Source organism: Macaca mulatta, chromosome 10 (genome assembly GCF_049350105.2).
Source record: "Macaca mulatta isolate MMU2019108-1 chromosome 10, T2T-MMU8v2.0, whole genome shotgun sequence".
Taxonomy (NCBI): domain Eukaryota; kingdom Metazoa; phylum Chordata; class Mammalia; order Primates; family Cercopithecidae; genus Macaca; species Macaca mulatta.
In genome coordinates, this window is record NC_133415.1 from 29,476,578 (window position 1) to 29,503,697 (window position 27,120).

Sequence of the window (27,120 nt, forward strand, 5' to 3'; positions counted from 1 at the left end):
AACAGCTCTGGCAGCATCTGTGCAGAGACAGGAAGGATACCCAGAGATACCTGTCATTACCCTGGAACCCTGCACTCCACCTGGAAGACTGTTTTTTCAAACCAATCTTGCTCTTTCTTTAGAATGAGCTTAGGGATAACAGGAGTACTGAAGAGTGAGCAGCCTCAGGTCAGGGTATGGGGGGTGCTGGCCTTTCTGCAGAGACAAGCAACACACAAGATCTCATCCCCAGCAGCGCAGAGGAGCCAGCACCTCCGCAGTGAACCTGGCTGCACGTTCCCAAATGTGAGATAAGTGGTGGTCTAGGAGTGTCACATTCTGCTGAGGGAGTAATTAGCTCTAATGGATTCCTGGAAGCCACATCATAGAGGACTGTGGTAACGGGGCTGTCATTTCTCATAGAAATGATGCTGTAATTGGGGGCCACGCTTCTGACCCCAAATTTTGCATCAGTTAAATAACAGATACGACCATTAGCACTTCTTATTAATTTACTGAGCAAACACTTGCTGAGCACGCCCTGAGTCCACATCAGCTCTCATGCCAGGTGATGGAGCTTGAGGTGGGAGTCCTGGGGCTGCAGGAATACAGGGAGGCAGGGATGGCAGGGTCCTTTTGGGGTAGGGGACTTCCTCCAGGGTTGGGAAGGGTATGATCTGGCCACCAGCAGGGTATGGACCTTGGGGGGGAGTTCAAGGGTGAGTGGATAAGCACAGAGTTGGGGCTAGGCCTGGGTCTGCCTCTGTGAGCCCTGATGGGTCACTTGGGGATGACAGTTGAGATGGTTTTAATACCCAGCTTAGCCCAGCACCTCCCGGGCAGGCAGTGGAATTTAGGGAAGAGGAGGAGCAGGAGGGCCACCTCACTGACGTGGAAACAGTGCACGTGTACTGGCCATCTGAAGCCTCAGATCTAAACCAGACTGGTCCTCTGCAGGGCACCTGTGTGTGAGAAGAACTCAGCTGGCAGCAGTGGGGGGCGGGTGATAGACCACGTGGACCCCCTCTCTCCAAGGCCAACCCAGCCACTCTTCTTGCCCAACACCATGAAACACTCCTGACTGTGGCCCCCATGAGTCCTGGAGTGAGTCAAGCTGTCCCAATGCACCAGGAGCCCCTTCCATGCTGTCTAAACTGCTTCCCTACTGATGCCTCTCAGTGGACCTTGGGGACCCTGGACACCTCTTTGAGCCTCCCGTTCCTGACTTAGAGGTCATAGAAACTCAGGTACTTATCTCACAAGGCAGCTGGAGGTGGGCACAGTGCCTCACAGTACACTCTCATGAGGATTCCGCCACTGCGACAGCCTCATCAGGACAGACACACATCTCCTGAGTGTGGGCCCTTCCCTCAGCTGAGGCCCCTGCTCATGCCCAGGGCTCCCCTTGCTTTGCAGGCATTTCAGGCTCAGGCTTCCTGGTTTCCTCTGTTCCTTGAGACAAACCATGGGAACCATACTAATATTTAGTGGGCACCCAGGAGATGATGGACCTCAAATAATAACAAAATTTCTGTGTAGTCGCTTGGTTCCCTCGTCTCGTTTCTTGACTGGGCCCTGTCTGGCAGGAGTCAGGAAAGCCTGCAGGAGGCACCAACCACATGCCTCACTTCCGGGCTCAGACAGGAAGCTTCAGAGCGTGGGAAGCACCTGAGCTTGCCACCTCACTCCGTCCCAGCGTCCCTGACGCAGGCTGAGCCTTCGCTGCACATGGGCTCCACCCTACTAGGAGGTGGGTGGGTGCCCATCCTGGAATCTTTATAGAACAGGAAGGCTATAGAGGTCAGAAGGCCCAGCGTGGGACAGTGTGGTGCTAGCAGTGTGGTGCTAGCAGTGTGGTGCTGATGGACCAGCAAGTGAGGCAGGAGCTGCATCCTGCGTTTGTCCCTAGACCAAAGGCCTGCAGCTCTTAAGAGATGGGGGACAAGACACAGGGGTAGGCTGAAGAACCACAGACGGTTACAAAGTCAGGACTCTGACCCACTGAAGTTGATGAGAGGAAGCCAAACCCAGAGAAGAGCCTCATATTTGGGTATGAAAGATCAACTGCAGAGCAGGCAGTGGGGAAATGTGGTGCAAGGCCAGGAGCCCAGTCTTGTCCTCTGACCTAGTGCCCAGCCTGGCCCCTGGTGCTTGCCTGGTGACCTTGGGTGCCTGTGTCACAACGGTGCCTGCACTCTTGCAGCCTAGAGTGCAGACAGGTGGGCAAAGCGGCATCCTGACACTCAAATCACAATCACTGAAAACAGAGCTGTCTGTTTGAGGCTGTAGCTCTGGAAACTGTGACTCGAGCACGCATATAGGAGGGATGAAGCCCCAGCATGCCTTCTGCTGGCCTCCAGGGCCTGGCCTCGCAGCCCTCTGACCTGTCCGTGCTCTGCTCACCCTGTAAAACATGACTGGCTGTGCCTCCTGCACTCATCTGGCCTTTGTGGGCTCCCCTGGATCCTCCTGCCCTGGATGGATGTGGCTCCGTTCTCCTTCCTGGCCTCTTCTGGCCTGTGTGGGGTTTTGGCCTCCACATTGTCCTGGTACAGCCCACCTGTGGCTCCTGGGCCACTGGGGCAAAGCTGGATGCAGCTTTGGAGTCACGTGACCCTGCCCCACCGTAGTGCATCACCCCCTTGTCCTGCAGTGACTTCCCCCATCAGCCTGACAAACCCTGGATTCAGAGGAGCTGCCTCTGCCAACTATGACCCCATGGCCAGGGGGAGGGCTCTCCACTTCACACATGGGGCCCAAGGCCTCAACAGGGGCTGACTCGCCGGGGTGCAGCTGAGAGCCTGGCATTTTCCAACTGCCACAGCATCCTCTTCTGGCAAGAAGTCCTCCTTACCTTCACTTCTGTGGCTGCCAAGGCAGCCGTGGGGGAGGTGGGGGAGGGAGGTGGAAACACTCCCACCATTCACTGCTGTGATGCCAGCCCAGGGCTCCAGTGCCCATCCCGCTCTCTCCAGGGCCTGCTTACCAGCAAGATGGCACCTTCTAGGAGGCTGGGGTTTGTCTGCACATTTATTTACATGAATAACACGGAGCAGACCGTTCCCATGAGAAGCTTGTGCAACAGTGGGAATCTCACTGCTTGGCATCGGGGAATGGTGAGGTGATTTGTAACAAGGCGTGTCAGCCACCAGGCAGCTGGATGCAGTCCCTGGGGTGGTGTGCAAGTCATTTCCTGGCCATTTGTGAGAAGAGAGCTCCTCCTCAGACAGGTCCAAATAGACTTACCATTGTGGAAGGGACTCTGCCCCAAGTGGTGGTTTTCTCACCACAGCAGGGGACCTGACAGCCCATCCCTAAGGGGCTTCCAGCTTGCTGGCCTGCCGGTCTGGGGTATTTACCCTGAACATGGCTGCCAGGCTGCTGGCCAGACCAGGTCCAGCACCTGGAAGTACATTCCCAGGCCAGTGGCCAGGGCAAGGTAGGGAGCGGAGAGGAGCCTGCGCCTGGTTAATTGGGAGGGCGAGGTCCCTCACTCTTGATTCTCCACCAAGATTCTCCTGGTGACACAAAGGGGCAGGTGTCCCTGGCCATGAACATGGGGTCTGGAGTTTACTCACTGCCAGTGCGTGCTGCACCTTGGACAAGTCATTTCTTTTCTCTGGACCTCAGTTTCCTCATCTGTACAATGCTGGGACTGTTGTGAGAAGGTACAAAGGTGCTGACACAGGAAGAACCCAGAGCTGCTGGGCCTTGCCCTGTGGCTACCACTGGCACCCCAGTGGGCCCTCTCCATGCCACACCCACTGTGCTTCGCCTTGGCACTGGGACGTCCTCTCACCTGCGAGGTCTCATTGGAAGACCCGCTTCCCTCTGTCCCAGCATGAGGCAGCTGAGGGAAGGCTACCCAAATGCAGGGCCAGCTCAGTGGGACAGAGCAGGAGAGGTCTTGACTTTGCAGATGGGGGTTCAGCCAGCAACGCCTCTTTGCGGGCCACAGGGCCCAGGTCAGCCTGGCTCTTTGGGGGGCTCCTGTGGCCTCTTAGCCTGGCGATGCAATGGCCAACGCGATGAATGCTGGATGCATTTCCATCCCACCTGCAGCCACCTGGACCTTACTTAAAACATACCATGTGGGCACCTCTGGCCCAGCCCCTCTCTCATTCCCCATCAGGCCAGTCTCCTTGCAGTCGGTCCCTCTGTTTGTGGGGCACAGAACAGCCCCAAGTACCAGGCTGAGCTCTTCCAGTTACCAACGTTCCTGGGTAACAGGTCTGGCCCTCGGTGCTGGGTCATGGGAGGGCTGCCTTTGGCTTCCTGCATCCCAGCTGGACAGGACCTGACATGCATACTGGAGTCTGGCTCCTGCACTTTGGAGCTGAGGCGCACAGGTCCCCCAGCAGGTGCGCGCATATTCCAGCATCAGCCTCCTGCTGGTCTGAAAGCTCATGGGCCTGCGGTGGGAGGGAACAGAGGCATCCTCCAGGCTTCCTCGTCTCAGCCAGGGCCCTGTCTCCCTCCCGGGTGCGGCATATTTGCATTTTAAGAGGCCTTTGGGCTGGGGGCCTGTTTTTGGAGCTAGCATCCCTTTGTAGAGCCTAAACACCTCCCCACACCCCACCCCTTCCCCATCAGGCACTCATGGCTTTCCAGCTAATGACATCCCAGGCAGCTGTGTGGGACAAGCGTCTGGGCTGGGGGTGGGGAGGTGAGAGGCTCATCCAGGGCCTCACACGTTCTGACCTCTCATCCATTACACCCTGCCTTGGCAGACATCCACAGTCCTGAGTACCGCAGCCCACCCTGTGGTGTGGTTGCAGCTCCCTGAGGAGGAGCCCAGAGTGGGGCATCCTTCCTGTCCCTGCCACCACAGGTGTCCTGCTAAGACCAAGGCCCTGCATATGGTAGCTCACTGACCACCTGGGGACCAGGGACTGGGCCAGGTGGGAGGGACACTGGCCTGCTCTGAAGCGCTCCTCCTCCTGCACTCCAAATGTCCTCAGGTGCCCTGCCACAGACCCGTAGCCATGTCGTACCCTCACTGTGCTTCTGGACCCCTCAGCCGGACAGGCCAGCCCTTCATGACCCAGGTGGTCTTTATCCCTCTGCACCTCCAGCCCCACCTCCAAGTTACTCCTGGTTCCCACAACTCACTGAACCCCTCACCTGGCAGCCTGTCGCCCTGTGCCCCTCAGTGAGGAGACAGGGGTCATGGCAGCTCCACAAAGCAAGGCTTACCCAGGCAAACGCACACACAGACGCGGTCCCGGGCACATGGTGAGCACATGACAGAGGCGGGCACATGTCTGACTGTTTTTCTTATTTGCTGTGGGATCCCAGAGGCCTTGGGGCCCCATCTGGCACATGTGCGGCACCTTCCAGGTGTGCTTGGCCTGGCCCAGGCCCTCAGCCAACCGCACTGACTTGTCATCTTCACACCGGGCCCAGGGGGCAGGGGATCAGGGTGATGATGACCACCACCCTCCCCCTGCATAGACGAAGGAATGAATAACTCTGCTGTGAAAACTTGAACAGAATTTCCTGAAGTGAGCAATCACATACTGTGCTTCAAGTACACTGAGGTTTAGAAAAGAAACTGAAAAAGACCCAGTCAAAATGGCTGAAACATGAGCCCTGGCCCCCAACCTCAGGTGGGGCCCCTCCATTTTCGGGGGTGGCCAGCAGTGCTCAGGGCCTCATGCCTGCTTCATGTACCTTCTGCCTTAGAGGTCACTGAGGTGTGGCAGGCCACCCTGCAGGGTCACCCCACCTTCCTGTTCTAGGAAGGGGTATGTTCTGGGCCTCCTCCTTGCTCCTCTCTGGGCAACCCAAGACCCCCTCCAGGAGGCCAGACGCACTCCCAGATTCCCATGTCAGCTCCCAGCAGGTAGGCAGTCCTCAGGGAAACTGGTCTAGTCCAATCCCTTCCCAAACCCCGACCCTTGCACACACCCCAGAGATGGTGGGACCATCACCTTCCTACTCTGGATCCACGCAGCCCCAAATCACACTGGTTTGGCAGCAGCCACATGCAAACACCTACTCAGGCTGAACACACACCATCAGCTCAGAGCCTCGCCACATACCTCAGCCAGGTGAGGGCCCCCAGACTGTGCTGTGTTGGGGAATAGGTAGGTGGTGGCAGTGTGACATGGCCACATGGCTGGGGAAGGCTCCGTACTGACCCATCTGGTCTCCCTGTCCACTCACTCTCCACCAGGTCCCTTATGCCACAGGACCCCATGCAGTTTGCTGTGGCCACAGCACAGAGCAAGGCCAGCTGGCCCAACTCAAACCTCACATAAAATGCAGGTGACATTACAGTTTCAGCTCCTCCTGGAACCAGCATGATCCCTGAGACACAGATGACCTGGAAACCCCAGCCCTGCCAGCTTCTGAGATGCCTTCATGGCAGTCCCCACCGCCCTCTCCCCTTCCTCACCTCCCTGGGCAGAGGCTCTCCAGGTGCTCTCGTGTGAGGGATGGAGGCAAGCAGACAGCCTTGCTCTCAACAAGGTGGGTGGGAACAGGCAGGAGGAAATGCTGGAGCTGGTGTGGCAGCTGCGGAGTGACCAATGCAGGTCCAAACCCCTGCTCTGCCTGCTGCCAGCTGTTCTGAACCTGTCCTCCCTCCAAAAAAATAACCACACACACACAGAATATGTAAGCATACTTCCCTCGTGAGGAGGCTGAGGGCTGATGTGGGATATGCACGGACAGTTTAGTCCCCACACCCAGGCACAAGTGACTGTATGCAGCTGGCACTGCTGCAGACAGTGCTGGCCAGCTGTGACCCTGACAGGTGACACACCACAGGAATGCAGGGGGCGAGGGGTGATACAGGAGCAGGACACTTCGACTGGGCCTCTGGGGGCTGAGGGGAAGGAAAGGCATTGCAGGAGGGGCAGAGGCATGGAGATGCAGCCGCATTGCTGGGAAGGGTGGGGCTGGGAACGGTCTGTCCCACCCTGGGCCTCAGTTTCCTCATCTGTAGAACAAGTCCTCAGTTCTGTCACAGGCTGAAAAACTCAAGTCAGCCCACTGTAGAAAAGCCGGGAGTGTTCATCTGAACCGTGAATTCAGCTTTTATGCTGGGAGCAGAGCTGTGGGGCTGGGAGCAAAGCTGTGGACATGAATGCGCTCCATTCACCATGCACAGGCCAGCCCTGCAGCCACCCAGCCTGCAGCTGAGCCACCAGGCCTGACCAGGGCCACCGAGTACCAGGCTCTGAGGGCAGCTCCCTGACTGAGGGGCTGAGGCAGAGGTTTCATACGGAGATGAGCTTCATGCTGTCACCCTTCACAAAGTACTGGCCAAGTCTCTGACCCCTCTAGGCCTTGCTTTGTGGTGGAAGCTTGGGGACACCTTGGTGGGGCTACCTGTCTACTGGGCAGGGTGTGGCTGGAGGGACATGGGGCACTGCTGACACAGTGACCAACATGCCTCCATCAATAGCTGGTGCATGCCCTCGGCTGGCACTGACTGCCCATCTCCATTTCCCAGAGCCCTGTGTGATAGGCCTGGTGGGCAGGAGCCTCTGCAACCGGTCCGGGCCATCCTGAGTGCTGCCGAGGGGGTCTGGGACACAGGCATTCCCAGACTGCTCTAGTGGGGAGAGGGTGAGTGGATCCTACCATCAGGTCATGCGCGAGGTCCTGGCAGGTGCACCGGGTAGAGGAACCTGTGGTGTCAGCCCCCTGTGCCCGGCGCCTGTGTTAGATGCATCTGCAGCTGTAGAACAGTGAAGACACCAGAGGAAATCCAAGGATGGTATCAGTCACAAAGGAAAATAGCTTATTCGCTTGCAGCCCCGTGCTTCCCCAGCCAGTCCTGGAATCCTCATCAGGAATTCCTGAGTTCACTTCTCTTTTGGGGAAGCTTGTAGGTACAAGCTCTTGGCCTACATCTACCCTCAGGCCAAAGGGGTATGGGCAGGAGGCTATCGGAGACAGTTTAAGGTGGTGGCAGCAGCTGGGAGCCAGTGTGTGAGGGGCTGACGGGACTGTGACACAGAGAGGCAGTGCTGGCCAGAGTGCTGGGGTGGGAGCCAGGGTAAGATCTGTGGGAGAGAAGGATGCTGGGACCAGCAGGGCCTTGTCTGGGCACAGGGCCAGGTGGCGCTGGGGCCCCAGCTGTTGTAAAGATGCAGTTTAGCCAACGTGAGAACACTCAGCTCTCTTCCCAGGGGAGCTGCAGCCACAGCAGGGTACCAAGTCCAGGCAGCTGTCTAACATGTGTCTTCCTGGCCAGGGTCAGCCACAGGGCCAGGGTGCTAGCCTGGAGGTGAGCCCTGTGAGGTCCCAGGCAGAGGGGGTGCTATGCCCAGAGCAGGACTCCTTCTTCTGGTAAAATGAGTTGTGTCAGACCTGAAAGCTGGATGTTCCTATCAATCTGCTCCCTGCTCCTGGTCTCTTGGCTGGTGTTCCATGGCACAGCGCAGCACGGGGTAGCTCTGCCCAGCTGGAGCAGTGAGGCCCCCAGACCAGGCCCTTGCCTTCCTGATGGGTCCACATCGGCCACTTTGCTCCCTGCAGTCAGGTCCCTATCCCCACAGAGGGTCTTCTGTGCTTCAGGATCTGGCCTTGGTGTCCGTCTCTGGACTCTCCTGGCCAGGCTCCCCATTGCAGCCAGTCTGCAGGTCGCAGTTGCACTGTGCTCACCTTGAGCACTTGCAGTTCCCACCCTGCTGGTGTTTGTCTGATGCTCCATTGCTCAGGATGTGGCCCTGTCCCTGCGGGGGAAGGGGGTCTCCCTGCCACAGTCCCACCCTGACTCCACCAGGAGCTCAGCCCAGCCTCCTGCTAAGTGTCCATCTCGTCCTTCTGCCCTGGCCGCAGACCTGCTGTGCCCAGGGCTGTTGTACCCCTGGTTGTGGTCATCTGGCCTCCTGGCTACACCCTGGCATGCTCCCTGCACCTCTTCAACCACGTACCTGGTGGAAGGCATTGCCAGTGACCAGGTCCCTGGACCTCCCAAGGGTCTTGGGAGGCAAAGAGCAAATGGCCTGATGAGCAATTGGCCCTAGAGCCTGCTGTGCTTGGGAGCGGGGCCGAAGGATCCCTCTTCTGCTTCCTCTAGAGACCCCCAGGCAGGGCCTGGGGCTGTGGCAGTTGGGGAAGCAGAAGGGTCCCTCGGAAACCAGAAATGCAGCTGGGAACCTTTTTCTTGGTTCTGGGAGAGAAGTGAGGTCCAGGGGTCAGGCGGCCCTCCTTTGGGCTGCGGGGTGAAGACAGGAGGCTGAGGGTGCCTGTGTTCTGGCCCTCCTGCATGAATGCCAGGGGCATTGCCTGTCCTTTTCTGGTTACCCCAAAGGCTCCAGTCTTGCTATGGATGAGACTAAGGCTGCAAAGGAGAGAACTGGTCTAAGGATGGAAACCTGGGACCGGGCTCCCTGGCTTCTCAGAACATGCTCCTAGTGACATGCTCTGTGATCAGACGCCTCTGGTTTGGAAACAAGGAGCACCTTCGTTTCAGACACCCCACTGCCCACTGCCACTGGGATCTAAGGACTGTCAGGGACCAGGGCTGTCTCAAACAGGGCACCTGGGTGCCCTGTGGAGCCTGGCTGCGTGCCCATGGCCCTGCTGGCTCCCTGAGAAAAGGGCCTGGGAGGTACTGGCTGTCCTGTGTTCTGGAACCTAATTCTCCCACCAAACCGCAGTGAGACCCTGGGCATGTCACTTCTGCTCTGGGCCGCAGCTCCTGCCTCAGTAAAATAAGCTGTTTGTCCAAGATGGTCACTCGGTTCTACTAAAGTGACCTTGGGGAACCCCTGGAGTGCTTTGGTGTCTCTGGTGCAGCTGGCACTGGCATTAGCCTCACCTCACTGGCATCAACACTGACCTCAGAGAAGCCTGTCTTGATGTCTCTGTTTCCAGGCCCCAACACATCATATGCAGACGGGGCCCTGTCCCAAGCACTTGAGACTTTTCTGGGCCTCTCTTTGCCGCTAGGCGGAACTGAGTCCAGGGTGCTTGCCTCTCTCCCTTGACCTGGGCTTGGAGATTTGTGGCTGCACCCCTGCTCGGTGCACAGCCAGCCATGTCACAGGAGAGCCTCTTTGGCTCTGCCACTCTCCACCTTCCCTGTCCTCGGGAGCTTAGGATGCACGACAGGTAATGGGACTGGGAGACAGAGGGGCAGACAGACAAAAACCAGGCAGACAGTGAGGCCCCTCCCCGGCAGAGGCTCAGTGTGAGAGCAGGTGGTGGAGGAGGCATGAGTCATTCCTGCTCACGCTCACAGGGATGGCGCGCAGGCCTCCCCAGCGACTGATGATCGCCTGCTGGAATCCCAATGCGATCCTGCCCCCTCATTCGAAGTGGCTCTGAGGCAGCGCCCCTGTGCTTGGTTCACCCAGCACCTAGATGGAATCGTAGCTGACCCCAAGTGGACAAGAGGACAGACAAGGCCACGGTGCAGCTGCCCAAAGAAAGATGGTGGGCAGGGAGGCCTCAGTTGCCCCGTGTGCTCACCAGCCTCAGAGTGTGGTGGGTCCTTGGGTCCTTCCCAACACTGAGCTCTCAGGAGTCAATGACAACAGCTGCCTCCCAGGCCAGCTGCTTCCTCCCTCTGCTGAGCTTGGCATGAACTCTCTGCAGACGCACTGCTGTTTCCATGACAACCAGGGCAGACACCCTCACCCTCGGAGTCTCTCACCATAGCACAGACCAGTGGCGGGTGAAGCTGCTGACCCTTGAGCTGGGGCCGGTGTGCCCCCACAGGGGCCTGGCTTGCTGTGCCCTGAGAGACAGGGCAGTGGGCAGGGGAGAGGGGAGGACCTCTGGTGACCTGTTCCTGGCTGGAGCACCATGGCTGGGGTAGGCCTCCTGGTGGGAGGGGAGGCATCCTTGTTACTGAAGGGGCACTGGAGGGAGGGCCCCAGAACGTGGCTCGCCCTTGTCACCCTGTGGCCTTGTCAGTCTAGACTTCCTCTTGTGTGGCGGCTGCCGTGATGCCCTCCAGTTCTGTTCACCTCCGAGAAGTGGCTGTGAGAGGCTCCTGGGCTCACGAGGCTTGAAACATTTTCATTCTAGGTGTGGAAAGTGGGGCTCAGAGGGGTTACCCGGCTTGCCTAAGCTCCTCTGCCTGGCCCACTACCCTTGCCCCAAGGAGAGCACCAGACAGCCCGAACCATCCCTCAGGCCTGGTCATCCTCCCACTGCTACTGGCCTCAGGAAATGGGGAGGTGTCTGGGGACAGAGCTGGATGACCAGGGTCACTTACAGTCCAATCTGGTTAGTGCTTCCCTCTTCCTCCCGCAAACCTCAATGCTACCTTGACAGATTGGAGAATTGGATTAATGAGGGTTAATGACTCAGTGAGCTTCTGCCTGTCCCCGGAGCCAGTCTGCGGGGACAGCACAGGGCACATGGTGCTGACGGCCAGCCTCAGGAAGTGGGAGGTGGGGGTGCTGGTGCCTGCTCAACTGCTGGGTCCTGTCTCCCAGTGGAAGGCCTGCCTGTGCTCTGAGCCTTCTCTCGCAGGGCAACCACCACTCCCACAGCTGCCAGGGCTGGGGCAGCTGTTTCCACTCCTCTAGCCTGGCCTTTAACACGGAACCCTGCTGCCCCCGTGGTTCTGTGAGCATCTGAAATGCTGGGGGCCACAGGCTCGGCCCTGCCTGCACGGAGGGCTGTGTTTCAGCTCGAACACCTCAGCTCCTGGCACCCATTCTCCGCCACTCCACGGCTCTCAAGTCCACACTGCTTCATCCTTGTGTCTCCTGGCCCAGCCACAGGCCTCCCAAGTGTAGGCCCTGGGTACCCGTGCTCTGGAGTCCCCTTGGTTTTGAGACCCTCGCTCGGCTCAGCACCCAACCCTCTTCTGACTCCCTTTCTCCCAGGCTCACTTCAGATTCAGGACTCCCAAAAAGACCTGAGAGGAGCAGCAGCTCATCCCTTAACAAGGCAGGGTGCAATCCTAAAGAGTGGGGGCAGAGCTCGGGGCCCTGGGATGGCAGGCCCACCCCAGCCTCTGGGTGCCAGCAGGCTCTGGTGGGGCTGCCCTTGGCTCTGCTGCCAGGCCCACTTGGGCTGCCTTGGTTTTCCTTGAAGTCTACCTTACCCTAGAGGCTCGGGTCCTGGTAGTGGTGAGACAGCAGTTATTCTGGGTGACAGTGAAGTGCATCACAAGAGAAACATGGTCAACAGGTCTTCCAAGGAGGCCGGAGCCCACTATCTCCCACCCAGGCACTGTCCAGGCCTCATGAAGACACTGCTCTTCCTAAGATGACACATCAGATATGGAGCTGAACTTCAGGCCCAGCCTCCCCTGGAAGCCTCCATGTCTTCCTAGCACCTTTCCTCTGGACCCCCACTGGTCACCCTCAGACAATTCCTAAGCTCCTGCAGCATGCACAGCACTCTCCTGCCTCAAAGGACAGAAAAGAGCATAGCAAAATCCTGACTTCAGAGTACGGAGTCCCCAGAGAGGGACCCCACCTCTCTAGCAGGCAGAGAATGCTAACACTTGGGGTGGCCAACACCAGGCTGTGCCAGCCAGGAAACAGGTGGAGATGACTCCCGCCTGGGAAGAAAGGTCCCAGGCCATGACACAGCCTACCAGGCAGGAAGCTGGGGCCCTCCTCCATAGCATGCAGAGGGCCCGTTCTGGGCTATGGCTCTGCGTTCTGTCCCATGAGGGCACCTCTGGGCAATCTCCTTCCCATTCCACCACGGTCATGTCTCCTCAGGATCCACCTACCTGCTTCTGCTCTGGGGCTGCCCCCTGTACAAACCCTCCAGTACCTTCCATGGCAGGATGTGTAATCCAGGCCCCTCCCAGCTCATCTCCTGACTCCTGCTCCTGTCTCTGTCACCTCAAGGCCTTTGCTGTGCTACCCTGCATGGGTTGCTCTTGGGTTTGTGTAGCTAGTCAGCTACCAGACTCCTTCACCTGAAGTAAGCCCTAGTCACAACCCCAACCCTTTTAATTTGCTGCACAGCTTTTAGCACCATTGGCCCCTGTTCTCATTGCCCATGGTCTGCCTATGAGCACAGTGCTCTCTGCTTGGGGACTGCTCTACCCAGCTCTGCCCAGCATGGGGCGGATGGCAGGCAGGGCCAGATGGCGCATGCTGCAGGTGTTTAGCGTGGCAGCTGTGCATGGGGGCAGGGGTTGGGATTGCCTGGTTGCTCCCCACCCGCGTGCCCCTGGCCCCACCCTTCTGCACAGATGCACCTGCTCCTGGGCCACAGATGGGCTGGGTCAGGGTAGCGGGCACAGGCCTCACGCTCAGACCCGCCACTTCTGTGGATGCCTAGAGTGTAGCTGGGGTGAGTGATGGGCACCTGTAGGAGGCTCTGAAGGGGCTCAGGCTGGGCCTCCCTCCCCCGCAGCAGGCCCTGCCCTAGGCTGGCCCTCCAGCGACAGCTGGCCTGTGTCCTTCCTCACTGTGGCTTCGTCAGTCAATGGGTCAATCTGGCAGAACAGACTGAAGAGGCATTTGATAAGTAGGTGCTCTTCTGGCTTTAAAATAAGCAGGAACTATCTGATCCTGTATTCTGGTGAATGAAGCTGTGGGTTTTATCTTCACACCCTGTGGCCAACCCCCTGGGGTTCTGTGTGCAGAGGCCCCAAGACCCAACTCCACTGTTGCGCTCCCTCGGTGGGTTCCGGTGCTTCTTGCTGGAACACTGTGCTTGGGACCCCTGCTCCTGCCCCAGCTTCTGCTCCCTACACCCCAGCTGCTGCCACCTGCAGACAGAGGCCCCCAGTTCACAGGACTGGCCTGGCTGAAGTGGAGACTCTCGAGTGGCACAGGAGGGACTGACAACCTGGGGTGGCCACAACTCCTGCCCTCAGACACTCTCAGGCCCTGGGTTTTCATGAGGCCCTCGACTTTTCCCTGGGGATGAGAAAAGCCACCGCACAGGGCTGCCCATCCGCACAGGGCTGCTCAGCTGCCCATGCAGGCAGCTCAGGAGGGCACGGGCAGCTTGGGAGGGGCTCATTTTACAGAGTACTCAGGCTTGTAGGTCCCAGGCCAGTGACAGATGGGGCTCCTCTGGGATGGGGGCCAGGGCAGGGGTGTGTTCCGGCCGAGTCCAGAAGTCAGAGCCTCTGCTTGCCGGTGGCCCCCTCCTCCCTGCAACTATGCCTGGTGACAATTGCAGTGCTCATAGTAACAGCACCAGCCAAGCCTGGCACTTCAAACAGCAAGGGCTGTTTAAACAAGATAACAGGCTGCCGCTAAAGCCCTAGCTCAGGCCCTAATGGCCTGAAAAGCCCTTGCTCTGAACCTGCCAGAAACAGCTGAGCATGCTGCTCCCTGCCTCCCGCAGAGGTTCGGCCTTGCCACCTTGCCTGGGCAGTCCTGTCTGCCCTTCCTGGTTTCCCTATGTGTGCAGTGTGGAGGGGGTGGGGTGACCCGCAGTAATGGCAAGGGTGGCTGCTTCCCAGCCCTGCCCATTCCCCTGGGCAGTGGCGGGACCTCCAGGTCAGAAGACCCCCCACTTTGCCGCAGGGACTTTTCCTGAAACCCGAGTTTCCTCATCTGTGTGGTGGGGACCCCCTTCGGGCTGGGAGGCTTAGAGGTTGTGCATGTGGGGCACCAGCACACCCTGTGCCAGGCTCTGCCAACTGCTCACATCTCCGGGCCTTCCATTTCCACTATTCTGTTGTCAGCCAGCACACACATGCTATCTTACAGCCTGAGCCTTCAGAGTACTTCCAGAACTGCCCTACCTCCTCACTAGCCAGGGGAGGGGCAGGAGCCCAGGAGCTGTGCTGCTGGGCCAACCTCCACCTGGGCAGTCCAGATGGACACAGGTCCACATGACTACCCTGGGCCCCAGCCAGGCCAGGGCCCCAGCCACAGTGCCAGGGCCCAGTGTGAGATGGAGGTGGTGCTGTACCCGGAGCACTTTCTCATGCCTCAGCTGGCCTTCACCCACCAGACAGAGCTCTCCCAGAAGTCTGCGTGCAGCCTCCAGGATGTTGGCACCCCTGTCCAACCCTGCAGGTGGGTGGCTGCTGTTCCCCAGCACAGGCCCAAGGCGCCACCCCCCTCACCCTCATGTCACTCTGTTTTGCTTTTTTGCTCTCACCAGATCTCAATCATCACTGACTTGCAGGGTCTTAGGTCCAAATGAGACCCTCCGTATTCCCACAGGTGTTGGTCAAAGTTGCTAAGGAGGCAGAGCCCCAGGGTAAGTGTGATATGTGGCAGGCATCATGTGACCGGAGGTGGTGACTTAACAATGCTCAAAGACTCCCAGTCCTGGGACAGAAAATGTCAAGATGTTGGGAGCATTTGCTCTGAAAGGGCCTGGAGTTCCTGTGTCCGGCTCCCTGATTTCACACCCAGACCCAGAAAGGCAGGCCGTGGGCACCCTCAGCACCTGGGTCCCACCTGCTCTCACATTGACCCTATATGCTCTCCTGCCCTACTGGGAGGACTGGTCTCTTCCAAAGCCCCAGTCCATTTCTGTTTCCGCTGAGAACTATCTCCTATTTGTTTTTGTGTTAAATCTTGCTGCTTTTAAGTAACCTGCCCCCTCTCTCCCCACCAGCCAGTGTCAGTCGCTGAAGGGAAATTAACAAACAGCATGACACGGGTGTGTTGTAGACCGGAAGCTGTCAACACAGACACAGGCCTGGCCAGGGGCTTGCATGCCATCACCATGCGAAGAAACCACAGTGTGAGAAACCCCTCCTAGTTTCGGCTCCAGAGGATCCCCAGGAACCCAAGCCCGATACCCTTGCCTGGTTTGCCTTTGCTTTGTTCGGCAAGGTGGGTGCACTCTGCACTCCTAGCCGCTGGCACTGCAGCCTCAGACCCACACCTGTAGGCTCAAGGGCTTGTGAGCCCCTCTGCAGCAGGCTCAGGCTCTTTCCTGGGAGGGACATGAGAAACTGGGGGTAGTGGGGAGAGATCCCAGTGGGGAACCTCTGCCTGTGGCCAAAAAGATGGTTTTCAAAAATATTCACCCTTAAAAAATAGATATTTGGGTCGTTATTGCTTGAGCTGGGTGGCCCTGCGGGCCAGGGGCTTGCCCATTGTTACTCCTCCAGCTGGGCCAAGCTGCCTTCAAGGCTCCAGGCCCCCTTGGTCAGGATGCTGCTGTGCTTCTCCCGTGGTCACCACAGGCTAGGAAAAGGTGTGTGGGGCTGTGGCCCTGGCCGGCCTAGGCAGGAACCCTTAGGACACAAGGCCCAGGGCCCCAGCCGACTCTGGTTTCATTATTAATGAAATTAGAGAAAGTACATGAGCTGAGGACATGTCCACCACGAGGTGTGATGAAGCAGGGATTAGGGTGAGCTGCAGCCAGGCTCCTGAGCTGGCCTAAGCTTGTCCACTATCCAGACGGGAGCCACGTGCAGGGAGAAGCAGCACCTTTCACTCTGCCCTGGCCAACACTGGGTGTCCCCCGTGAGATGCCCAGGGCCATACCCCCTAGCTGACTGTCATTCCAATCCCTCCAGAAACTAGACTAAGCCAGTGGGGACTCGGATGAAGAGGGCTATGCATCCAGTCAGCACAGAGCCTTCGGCTGCATCCCGTTCTCGCTGCGCTCTTGTGTTGTTCAGGGCCGGTCACAGGACTCCCCTGAGTGGCAGATCCCCCCCATCTACACTGGTTACTAGGGACCCCCAAGTTAGCAAGGCCCCCAGCACTCTCAGCCTCCACCATGGAGTCTGTTCTAGATAGTGGAAAATTGTTTTTCAGTTATTGGATTATACAAATCCCTTAAAACAATAGTAATCTGTGTCTTAAAACCCAGAGCTGTTCTCATGTGTGTGCATCGAGCAGAGCTAATGCGCTCAGGAAATTAATTACCCGCTGGCCTGGGCAAGCCTAGCAGATGCAGGTTGAGGGGATGTGGGGTGGGAAGCAGCTCTGCCCTGAAGCTCTTGGAACAGTTCAGGCAGGGCATCATTGTGAGCATCCAGCCTGATCACGAGGCAGAGCAGGAGGTGCATAAACTGGGAGGGACACGGTCCTGGGGCTGAATCCTGGCTCCGTCATCACAGGGCGCTCAGGCAGCAATGCCCACCCTGGGCCACACTTGGGATTGGACACTGTGCATGGGACCTTGCCCTGCCTGCTTGGACCTTATGCCGCCTGGTCCTCCGTCACCCCTGCCGCAGGGCACTGTGCATAGCTCTGTGCTCTCCATGGCCCCCCAACAGCCCCCTCAGTCCTGCCTTTGTTGACTGTCCCCACTGCTCCCCCGCAGCCTTGATCGGATTCTGCAAGGTCCAGATCAGATCACCACCCTCCACGTTCATCCCAATCTGCCCAGGCCCTGCTCCCAATGTCTAGGTCCCCTTCTCTCCTGCAAAGTTGGTCTTTGGGACAGAGGAGGCCCCCGCGCCTGGCTTCTCTGCACCTAGAAAACTGCTTCCTAGGGAAGGCTCAGGGCGAGTCACAGAGAGCATGTGGCCAGCATTCGTAGGCACGGGGGAAGCCAGCCTGAGGCCAGCCCTGGCTACACAGGTCCTCCAGGGGCTGCTTGATGCCATCCCCAGCTGACCTGGGGGAGGAAGGGATAGGACCGTCTCTGTCCCTAGACTGAGTTTGTCGGGCCCAGGGCCCACACATACTGTGTGAACGAGGACTGCTTCCTGCATGGATGTCAGAGGCCTTGTTCTCGGATGGAGAACATCAGAGGGCCCCCAGCTTGTGGTCTCATGTTAGCCAATCCAAGGTTGCTCTCTATGGAGTAGGATTCTCTAAAATCTGCCAAGGAAGAGCGGGAGGGAGGCAGGCAAGTGAGGAGCCGCTCTGGCAAATTCCCTTTCTCCAGCGGCGTAAACACGAACAGACACAAACCATGCGGCCACAGGGTCAGAGCTGGGAGTCACTGGGGAAGCACAGTGGGGGACGGAAAGGCAAGGACACTGTCAGGTTCTTCAGTAAGATGGCAGAAGCGGATCAATCCTGCCATACCCCAGTGACTGAGCCTGGCTGGCAGACTCTTCCCGCCACGCTTGGGAGTCACTGGCTATGGTGCACTGGTCTAACAACTGACATGGAGGCGGGGGCTGGGGAGGAGTAGAACTGTTTTGTAGCATTTGCCAATTCCAGGGTTGTGATTACTCCCACCTGGCTGATTTGAAGCCACAAATATAATGTCAAACAGCTCACAAATGTCCTGAAAATTGAAAAATTAGCTCTTGTGAGCCAGTATGAGCCAGCTCTAGCCCCTCACTGCCCTGGCATGCACAAAAGGAGGCTCTGCCACCACGAGCCCTGAGTCTCAGTACTCTCCTCTGCAGGGGGCAGCCCTGCCCGGCACGGTGCCGAAGAGAGCTTGCTTGCTCTCCTCCCTCCTCCCTCAAGGCTTATCAGCACTAGAGCAAGAGACTGACCCCTACCTTCCCAAAAAGGAAGGCCTGGCAGAGCCCACTCAGGCTGACACGCTGTGGCAGGAGCACTAGTCTGAGAGGTCTGAGGAACACCATGGACAACCCCATGGAAGTTCTGCCAAGGCTCCTGACAACATCATCGTGGTGGAGGAGACGGAGCGATGGGGCTGGCATCCTGGCTGCTGCCCTGCTGTGTTCAGTGAGAGCTTGTGCCCTGGGAATGGCCTCTAGTGACACAGCAGGAGGTGACCATCATGGAGGGGTGGCTGATGCACTGAACGACAGAGCCACCAGGTTCATGACAACAAGCAGCTGGGGGCCAAAGGAAAAGGCCCTGCAGGCAGAGCAGGTGTGGGGGCAGCCCAAGCAGCAGGGGCTTGAGCCCAGGGCCCTGCCTCCTCCTGCCTTGCGGCTGACCTCTGACCAAGGACCTACCCAGGGCAAGGAGCCTCTGTACAAGGCAGGCTAAGAAATGGCCCCGCCCTTGGAAGCTCCCAGTGTGACAAGAAAGGAGAAGCTGCTGTTGACAGGGGCCTTGTGGCTGCATCCTCCCTTGGAGCAGAGGAAGGAAGGAGCTAACCCAAGGACGGATGTGCTAGCAAGGGCCTCAATTTAGGTGCCAGGACATGCTGCCTTTTCCACCCCTCCCTGCTTATCCCTCTCCCATCTTGGGCTTGAGCCAGCACCCCATGGGCTCATGCAAAAAGCCTGGGACCGTAGGCGAGCAGATAGCCAGCATTCGCTGAGCACCGGCCACAGGCTCAGAGTGGCCCAAGGCTGACTGAGGTGGCCGCAGCCCCAGTTAAGGCTGAGTGCTGGGCAATGAGGCAAGGGAACTTGGATGTGGGGAGCCAGTGCTGAAGGGATGGCAGGGGCTGTTCACAAGTGTTGGTGGGGCCTCTAGGCCACGGGTGGCCCAGCTATAGGTGTGTGCCCAGCCCTCTTGAGGCTGGCCCCGCCGCTCCAGTGCTCAGGAAGGATAACAGGCCATAGAGGGGAAGCCAGGCCAAGCTTAGAGAGGGATACGGGCTGGGGATATCATGTGGCCAGCTGAGCCCTGCTCCCAATTCCACGCCTGCCAAGCGAGGTGCCATCAGGGTGCTGCTGTGGGCTTGGTCCTCTGTGTCTCCCACCCCTGTGGAGCCTGTCAAGCTGCACTGCCATGGGGGCCGTCCAGTCCTTGGGAGCCCAGTGTGCCAGCCTGGCCCTGCTTCTGGATCTGGTCAGGAGGCTCTGCTGTTCCAGGGTCATTATAACTTAAGGATGCTGCAGACAAACTGCATGTGGCCCTGGCACATTGCAAGATCAGAGGGAGCTGCTTGGGAGACCTGTGTGTGTCGGGAAAAGGGCGGCAGGCCTTCTGGCTTGGAGCTATGCCCTTGACCAGGTCAGGAACAAGAGGCAGAGTGAGACCATGTTCTGCTAGGGCTCCCTGTGATCCTGGCACTGACTAGGCCAGGAGACAAAGAGAGGAGGGGAGTGTCAACCTTGACAGCCACTCACTTCTCCCAAGCCCAGGTGTCACTGTCCTCCACTCTCCTGAGGGGACGCTGGCTACACAGCAGCTCCCAGGGTGGAACCCAGTCTATAGCCCCAAGGCCCTTGCTGGAGCACCCCAGCACCCACAGGATGTAGGAGCAGTAGGGTGAAGAGGGGGCCGCTGGAATTCCCAGGGGCCAGTGCCAGGACCTTCCCTGAAGTGCCAGTGTCTCAGCCCTAGGGTATGTGAAGGAGCCTCTCTGAGGCTCAGTGTCCTCATCTGCAAAGCCGGCTGGTTAAGGACACTAAAGAATGTGTAAGCCGGGCGCGGTGGCTCAAGCCTGTAATCCCAGCACTTTGGGAGGCCGAGACGGGCGGATCATGAGGCCAGGAGATCGAGAGACGATCCCGGCTAACACAGTGAAACCCCGTCTCTACTAAAAAATACAAAAAAACTAGCCGGGCGAGGTGGTGGGCGCCTGTAGTCCCAGCTACTCGGGAGGCTGAGGCAGGAGAACGGCGTAAACCCGGGAGGCGGAGCTTGCAGTGAGCTGAGATCCGGCCACTGCACTCCAGCCTGGGTGACAGAGCAAGACTCCGTCTCAAAAAAAAAAAAAAAAAAAAAAAAAGAATGTGCAAGGTCCCTTCTCAATCTAAGCCCTGGTATGCTGGGCAGAGGGGATCATCCGTGTCTGGCTATTGGCCATTTGTAATTCCCTCTTTGGACAAATATAACCAGCTCTGTCATCAATAGGTGGAAGCCTGTCTTACTGGAAACACCTTGTTTCACCCACAACACACCATTTTATGGTACAAATGTTTAAACTCCATTTTTAAAGCACTAAAACAAGCTCCCTTTTTGGGGTGAATGATAAACCGCAGTGCTAGGGTGGCAGGAACATGCTGTGTTCACAGGACGGCCTTGGGCAGCCCCTCCTCAGGGCACTGCACACACTCCTGTTACGGAACAGCAGTGGGTCTCCTCGGGAAGGGCTGAGTGTCCCAGCTGCTCTGCACCCAGAAGCCAGGGCCTTGGAGCTCCAGCTTTTTCCAAGCCTACCGCCTTCTGCCTGCTCCACAAAGTCTGCAGAGCACCCACTGTGTGCCAGGCCCTCCGCTCATAGCACCAGCTGTGCCAGGTGGGTGTGGACCTGCCCTCATGGTGTGCTAGGGGTGCTAACCTGCCCTGGAGTGGGGAGGGGTTCCGCAGGAAGCCAATAGCCCAGGATGAGGGACCACTATCAGGGCTGGGCAGAGGCCACCTGCCTGGAGGCTGGCTGCTCAAGCACTTGCCACCTGCAGAACTTGCCCCACAAAAGGCATGTTCTTAGGTCCCCCGTTCCCTGGGTACGCTCACTGATAACATGTTGACCAGCTGTCTCTCAGATAAGTGGCAGAGACACCAGGCCTCCCACGGTGCACCTTGCTGTGACCCAGCCTGCCTATGGGGCTCAAGTGACTACCGTGGGTCCCGGATGAAAGCACAATGGGGACACTGCTGGGAACTGCTGCCTGCCAGCTCTAGAAAGACAGGGCAGGTGTCCCTGGCAGCACGAGGCTTTGTGGAAATGAAGCTATGGCTGGGCTGGTGTGGCTGCCTCCTGCTTGTCCCCCAGTTCCCTGTGCTGCTGGGAGAGTTGCGCTAACCCTCATGCCCAGCCCCCGCCTGAGCCTTGCGCCCGCACAGCAGGTCCATCACAGGTGCACAACAGACCCGCCGCAGGGCTGGGAGTGCTGACAGCTCCGTCAGGAAATGGGCAGTGAGCTCCCTGTGGGTTTCCACATGAGAACATTTGACACTTTACAACCAGACCTTTTAATCTCGCCTTCTGAAGGATCCCACAGCATTAGGCGGCCGGCAAAGCCCATCAGCTGATCCGCAAGGGCAGAGGTTGGGCAGCAAGTGCCCACCTACCCCCTCAGGTGCCTCCAGTGGGGCTGAGTGAAGACTCAGGCTCTGCTGGCCACAGCCACCTGGGTCTGCCCCTCAGCGTGGGCTGGTAGGTGCCAGCTTCTCCTCTTTGCCTTTCCCTCCTAGGGCAGAGTGACTGTCTTTGCTGACTGACCCTTGTGTGAATGTACTAAAGAGGAGGGGCAGAGCCTCTGCCGTGGCTCTGGCTAAGTGGGAGGCCCATGGTGGGTCCTGTGTGTGACACATGGCCTCTCAGGAACTGTCCTCGTGGACTTGAGGGCTGGGGGCCCACAGCGCCGGCCGTGTGCCTGAGCCTTGGTGCCTCGATCTGTGACAAAACTAACAGGCACTGCTGCCCCATGGGATCGTTCAGGGGACAGGTGCGCCAGAAAAACCCTCTTGCATTGCTGCGCTGTGTTCAGGCCTCCCCTGCTGCCTGAGGAAGCCCCAGCTGAGCGTTGGGCTTGGGGGCACCGGGGGGTGCCTGCCACACCTGCAGGGCTCGGCCCTGGTCAGGACAACGGTCCACCAACTCCTTCGGATGAGGGTGGGAACTGTGGCCATGGAGGGGCGCGGCTCCCTGTATGGCTTGCTGCCATACTCCACAGACACCCTGAAATCTGCCTTCCCCGCTCTGAGGTGCTGCCCTGCACTCACTGCAGCCCTCACACCTGGGAGCCCAGAGACACTGATGTTCTCCTTGGCAACGTGCTGACGCAGAAGCCAGCGGGTGGGCTGGGGGGCTGTGGCTCCTTCGCCAGGCGTGGGGGTGGGGAGGCACTGCCAGCATCAGGGAAGATGAGGCCTTGGGAGCTGAGCACATGGAGAAGCAGAGCCATGGAGAAGCCATGTCCAGAGCCCTGGCACTGGGCCCCAAGGTTCATTCGGCTTTTGTGAAAACGAGCATGGCCTGTTCTTGGCTGCCTTGCCTTTGACAGGGCCCAGGGAGGACAGTTCAGCACATTCCAAAAGGAGACGGCAGAGAGTGGCAGCCCTGTGCCAGCCCCTATGCCAGCACTGGCCCTGGCCCTGGTGCGGCTGGAGGCGGGCTGTCCTCACTGCCGGCACCATTCTGGGGGCCAGTCCACTTCCAGGGCCAGCCCAGCCAGTGGGAGGAATCGCGGGAGGGGATTGTCTTTCCTCGGCAGCCTGTTTGTTTTCCATCTCCACATATTACTGGTAGAGCATGAAAGGTCAGAATCATTTGGAATCCAGTGAATTTCCAGCCTTGCTTGGGTTTCTCATCAAGAATTTCCTTTTCTGGTGAACAACCACTTCCCCAGGCCTGCAGAAACCAGGCTGATGATGGTGGGTGTGCCAGCCTGGCTGCCAGCCCCTCCCTTTAGAAAATGCCCTGAATGCCTGGAACCTCACAGGGATCCCTGAGGCCAGGCCAGTGGCTGCTGTCCCTGCTCATGGCTGCCCACCGTGGCTCTCCCCAGGGACAGCCCTGGGAGAGGGAAGACTAGAGATGCGAGGGCCCACAGCGGCCCCCAGCCCATCCAGGGCCTGCCCTGAGGAGCTCACTCACACATTACTAGATAGAGGGGTGTACAGGTGCCAGGCTAGGTTAGAAAAGGCCTCCCAGGAGGCGCCACTTGGGATGAGACCTGAAGGATAAGGGCAGGGGGGTGAGAGGCAGGTATCAGGATCGTTACAAGCTTAAGGCTGGACAGAGCAATATTGCTGGAGCAAAACATGTTGACCACGGCTGGAGCAGAAGGAGAGAAGAGAGAGGCAGCAAGGTGGGAGGCACAGGCCAGGCAGAGCTGAGAGGGCTGTGGGCAGGCAAAGGCCTAGCCTTGGGCCCATCTGTGAAGACACCTGGGTCATCTCCTCACTGACAAGTTCAGAAAGCAAAGGTAACAGCCGAAGCCCTCCATGAAACACTGGACCAACTCAAGGCCCAGGTATCCTGCCTCCTGGGTCCAGCACACCTGCGGGCACAGCCGGTCAAAGGATGCAACTGGGAGCCAGGCCTGGTGTCTGGGGAATTTGCCATGCCTGCCACTGAGTTGATGGATGAGGCCAGTGGTGCAAGCCCGTGTGACTGGCAGCTGCAGGGTGGCTGGCAGACCCACCATGGCACTGTCCCAGGGGTCCAGCCTGAGCACCTCATTTTGCCTTGCAGCTTCTCAGCCCCAAGGCCTCTGCCCATGGCCATGCCTCATCAAGGGAGCCTGACCTCACTCATCTGCTGGGATGTCCCCTCTGCCCAGAACCACACATGGGGCTGAACTGGGGGCAACCATAGGGTAAGGGGCAGAACCCTGGAGAGCACACAGATACACACTGGGAGCAGGGTGGATGCAGCCGCCTGTGTACACACCTGCCTGCCCATCCATCATTCGTTTCCCCCAGGCATGCCATCAACACGTAGGCACAGTTCCAGGGAGAGCCCTGAAGCGAGGAGTGGAGGGAGGCAAGCCTGCCTCCCCAGCTGCCTGATGAAAGCCGAAGATCCTCTCTCAGAACACTCAGGCTCCTAGCACCATGGCTACAGCCTGGAGCTGTCCAGTTTCCCTGGCTGGGGCACAGGGCCAAAGCTAGAACCATTGTTGCTCTCGGCTGAACCCAAAGAATAAAGCTTGCCTTAGGACTGGGTGAAGCAAGGAGTGACCTCAGAGGCCAGTGCTCCCAAGTGGGAGGCTGGGCCCTTGTCTCCCAGTATCACCCTCCGCTAGCCCCAGGGCACCCACAACTTCATGACTCCTTGTTTGCCCCCACTATCCCATCCCCAGGGTCAAAGGCCTCTCTCTTAAGGAGAGACTTGAAATCTGTGCTCAGGGCGTCCTGCTGGGCAAGACAGCCCCTCCCTTGTCTGCCACAGCCTCTACCACTGCCACTCCTGGCTGTGGCCCCCTTCGTGTGCTAGACCTTCTGTATTGGCTGGGCCTGAGCACACTGCTCCACTGCTTCACCTGGCTCCCCACTCTCTCCAGCAACTCCACTCTCAAGCCCCCAGTGCTTGGCACTGGGCCCAGGTCTCCCTCGGGCTGTGCCCATGCCACTGTGAAAGAATCCCAACACCTGCTTTCACGTCGTCCCCTTTCCACCAGGACCTGGCTTATCCCTTCTAAAGAGCTCTTAACCCCATCTCTGCCAGACTCTCAGGCTCAAGATGGGGTTGCAGGGCTGGCTGCTGTTCCTGGACCTACATGCTGGTAGGAGACTGGTGCTGGCAGGAGCTTCATGGATTTGCCAAACTATCACACGGACTGACCACGGATGCCCGGCGGAGCCTCACACTCTCTTGCCCTGTGGCCTCCACACCCTGAGTACTTCAGGCATGGGACATGACACCTGCACTCCACACCCTGCTCCCTCTGCCCCCACCTTGCTGGAGCCGCCTCATTTATCGTGCAGCAGGGCCAGGCCTGCGCCTGGTTCCCTTTCTGGCTGCGGACTGTCCTGGACCTCGCGAGTCCTCTTGCTTCCAAGAACCCGTGACAGCAGGAACAAGCAGAGGAAAACCCCCGGCCCCACTTACTGTCTGGTTATCCTCGTAGAGTTTCAGGTCGTAGCCGCTGAGCTCCACACAGAAGATGATGGCTGTGACGCCCTCGAAGCAGTGGATCCACTTTTTGCGCTCTGACCTCTGCCCCCCCACGTCCACCATCTTGAAGGTGAGCTCCTTGAAGGTGAACTTGTTCTCCACGATGCCCGTGGTCATGTCCCGGGAGCGCAGGATGTCCTCGACAGTAGGGATGTAGTCAGCTGCGGCAATGCGCTCCAGGTCGTTCAGGTAGTAGGCCGCGTTGTCCTCCAGGTGATACTCGCTGGAGCGGCTGAAGCAGGCCTGTGCCCCTGGGTCGGCCCAGAGCCGCCGCATGACGCCCAGCAGCTCGGGTGTGATCTCGCCCTTGCTCTCAGCGGGGCCTGTCAGCGCGAAGAGCTGCACAGCGTCGTAGGCGCGGTCGGGGTTGTGGAAATCGATCCTGAGGGCGGCCAGGGCCCGGATGATGCGGGTCAGCGAGTCGATGGCGTTGTAGATGATGAGGGGCTTGTACTCCTTGCAGGCCTCCAGGTTGAAGCCGCCGCTGTGGATGATCTTCATCTGTTTGACGATGGTGCTCTTGCCTGAGTTGCTGGTGCCCAGCAGGAGCAGCTTGATCTCGCGGCGCTGCCGTTGGCTCTCTGAGCGCAGGTGGCGGTCAATTCTCCGGGACCGCCGGGCTGCTTCTTTTTCCTCTGAGCTTTGCCGACATCCCATGGTCTGGCAGCAGCGGGCCCAGACAAGGAGCACGGGACGGGGCGCCTCTCCCTCTTACCACAGGGGACGCTGAGACCAGGCAGACGAGAGCCCAGCTGCCCTGGAGGCACTCAGTGCCAGCAGGGGGGTGAGGCCGAGCCACACTGCAGCCCCTGCCCCAGTGCCTCTTCTCCAGCCGGCATGGCGCTCTGTGCAGCGGGCGGCGGCCGCCCCTCCCCACTAGTGACACTCCACCTCCCTAGTCAGCAAAGTGGCCTGATTTGCCGTAGTCATTCCCTGTCCTCAGCGACGGTGGGAAGCCGTCCGCTTGTGTCTGCCTCGGCTGCTGCCGTCTGGTTGCTGGTTGCTGTGGCGATGTTGCTGAGTGGTTGGAGGGTTGGAGGGCTGGTCACTGCTGTGCTCCCTGCAGCCCCCCGCCTCCGGCTCCCACTGTGCATCCAGCCCTTCACCTGCCAAACACAGAGAAGAGTGTGAGCCTCCTCCCTGTGGCCCCACCTCAGGCTGGACAGTGAAAGGGAGCTCTTCTGAAAGCCGAGCAGCAGAGACTGGCCTCGGAAAATGAGCCGGCAACAATCCATCCGACCCCCTCTCCTCCATGGGGCACTGCAGGGTCCACACCACGGTGTAACACGTGTGTCTGCTGCTGCCTGGACAGTCTGCCTGAAGCCAGGTGCATGAGGGAGAGGGGGGTGTGTGCGAGGCCTCTGCCCACCCAGCCCCCATGCTGGACTCCCTTCTACCGCATCCAGTTAGGATTCAATAAGGTCACCCTGCTGTGATGCCCCCTGGCGCCCTTCTCCCAGAGAGCATTGATATCAGCTTTGCCCTGTTTTACACGGGTGGCCAGGCCTCGGCCCAGCCCTGGGATAATTGAACACCTCTCTGACTCTCACTACCCCCGCAGGAGCTGGGTCACTGCTAATCACAGGGAGGAAAAGCACCAGGAGGGAGGCCTGGCCCCTGCCTTCCCTTGAGGACACTCTGCTGGGCCAGCCCAGGAGCCAGCAGATAGGCAGGGACCAGAGCAAGGTGGAGGCTTCAGGCTGCGGGAGCACCGTGAGGTGCCTAAGCACAGTGGGCAGGGGCGGCCTCACTCCCGCAGAAGGAGGTAGAGGGGTGCTTGGGCTGAGACCAGGGAGTTGGGGACTGCACGTGGTGCTGTGGTGAAATCCACCTGGGAGAGCAGGAGCTGTCACAGTAGCTCCCAAGGGAAGAATCTTTCACCAACCCCGCGAGTCAGGGCCTCCCCATCCACCTTTCCTG

At 58.9% G+C, this 27,120-nt stretch overlaps 2 protein-coding genes across 4 annotated transcripts in view; one reads left to right on the forward strand and one right to left on the reverse strand.

The window, feature by feature from the left end:
• Positions 1-27,120, forward strand: part of RSPH14 (radial spoke head 14 homolog) — an 82,462-nt gene that overhangs the window by 19,945 nt on the left and 35,397 nt on the right. The gene's annotated exons all lie outside the window — the stretch shown is intronic.
• The window catches only part of GNAZ (G protein subunit alpha z), a 54,129-nt gene that overhangs the window by 3,631 nt on the left and 23,378 nt on the right, over positions 1-27,120 (reverse strand). For all 3 annotated transcript variants that reach the window (NM_001261596.1, XM_015149763.3, XM_028827299.2), the window contains 1 exon segment: positions 25,135-26,306. In NM_001261596.1, the coding sequence (NP_001248525.1) occupies positions 25,135-25,857 (723 nt within the window). In that variant the 5' untranslated portion in view covers positions 25,858-26,306.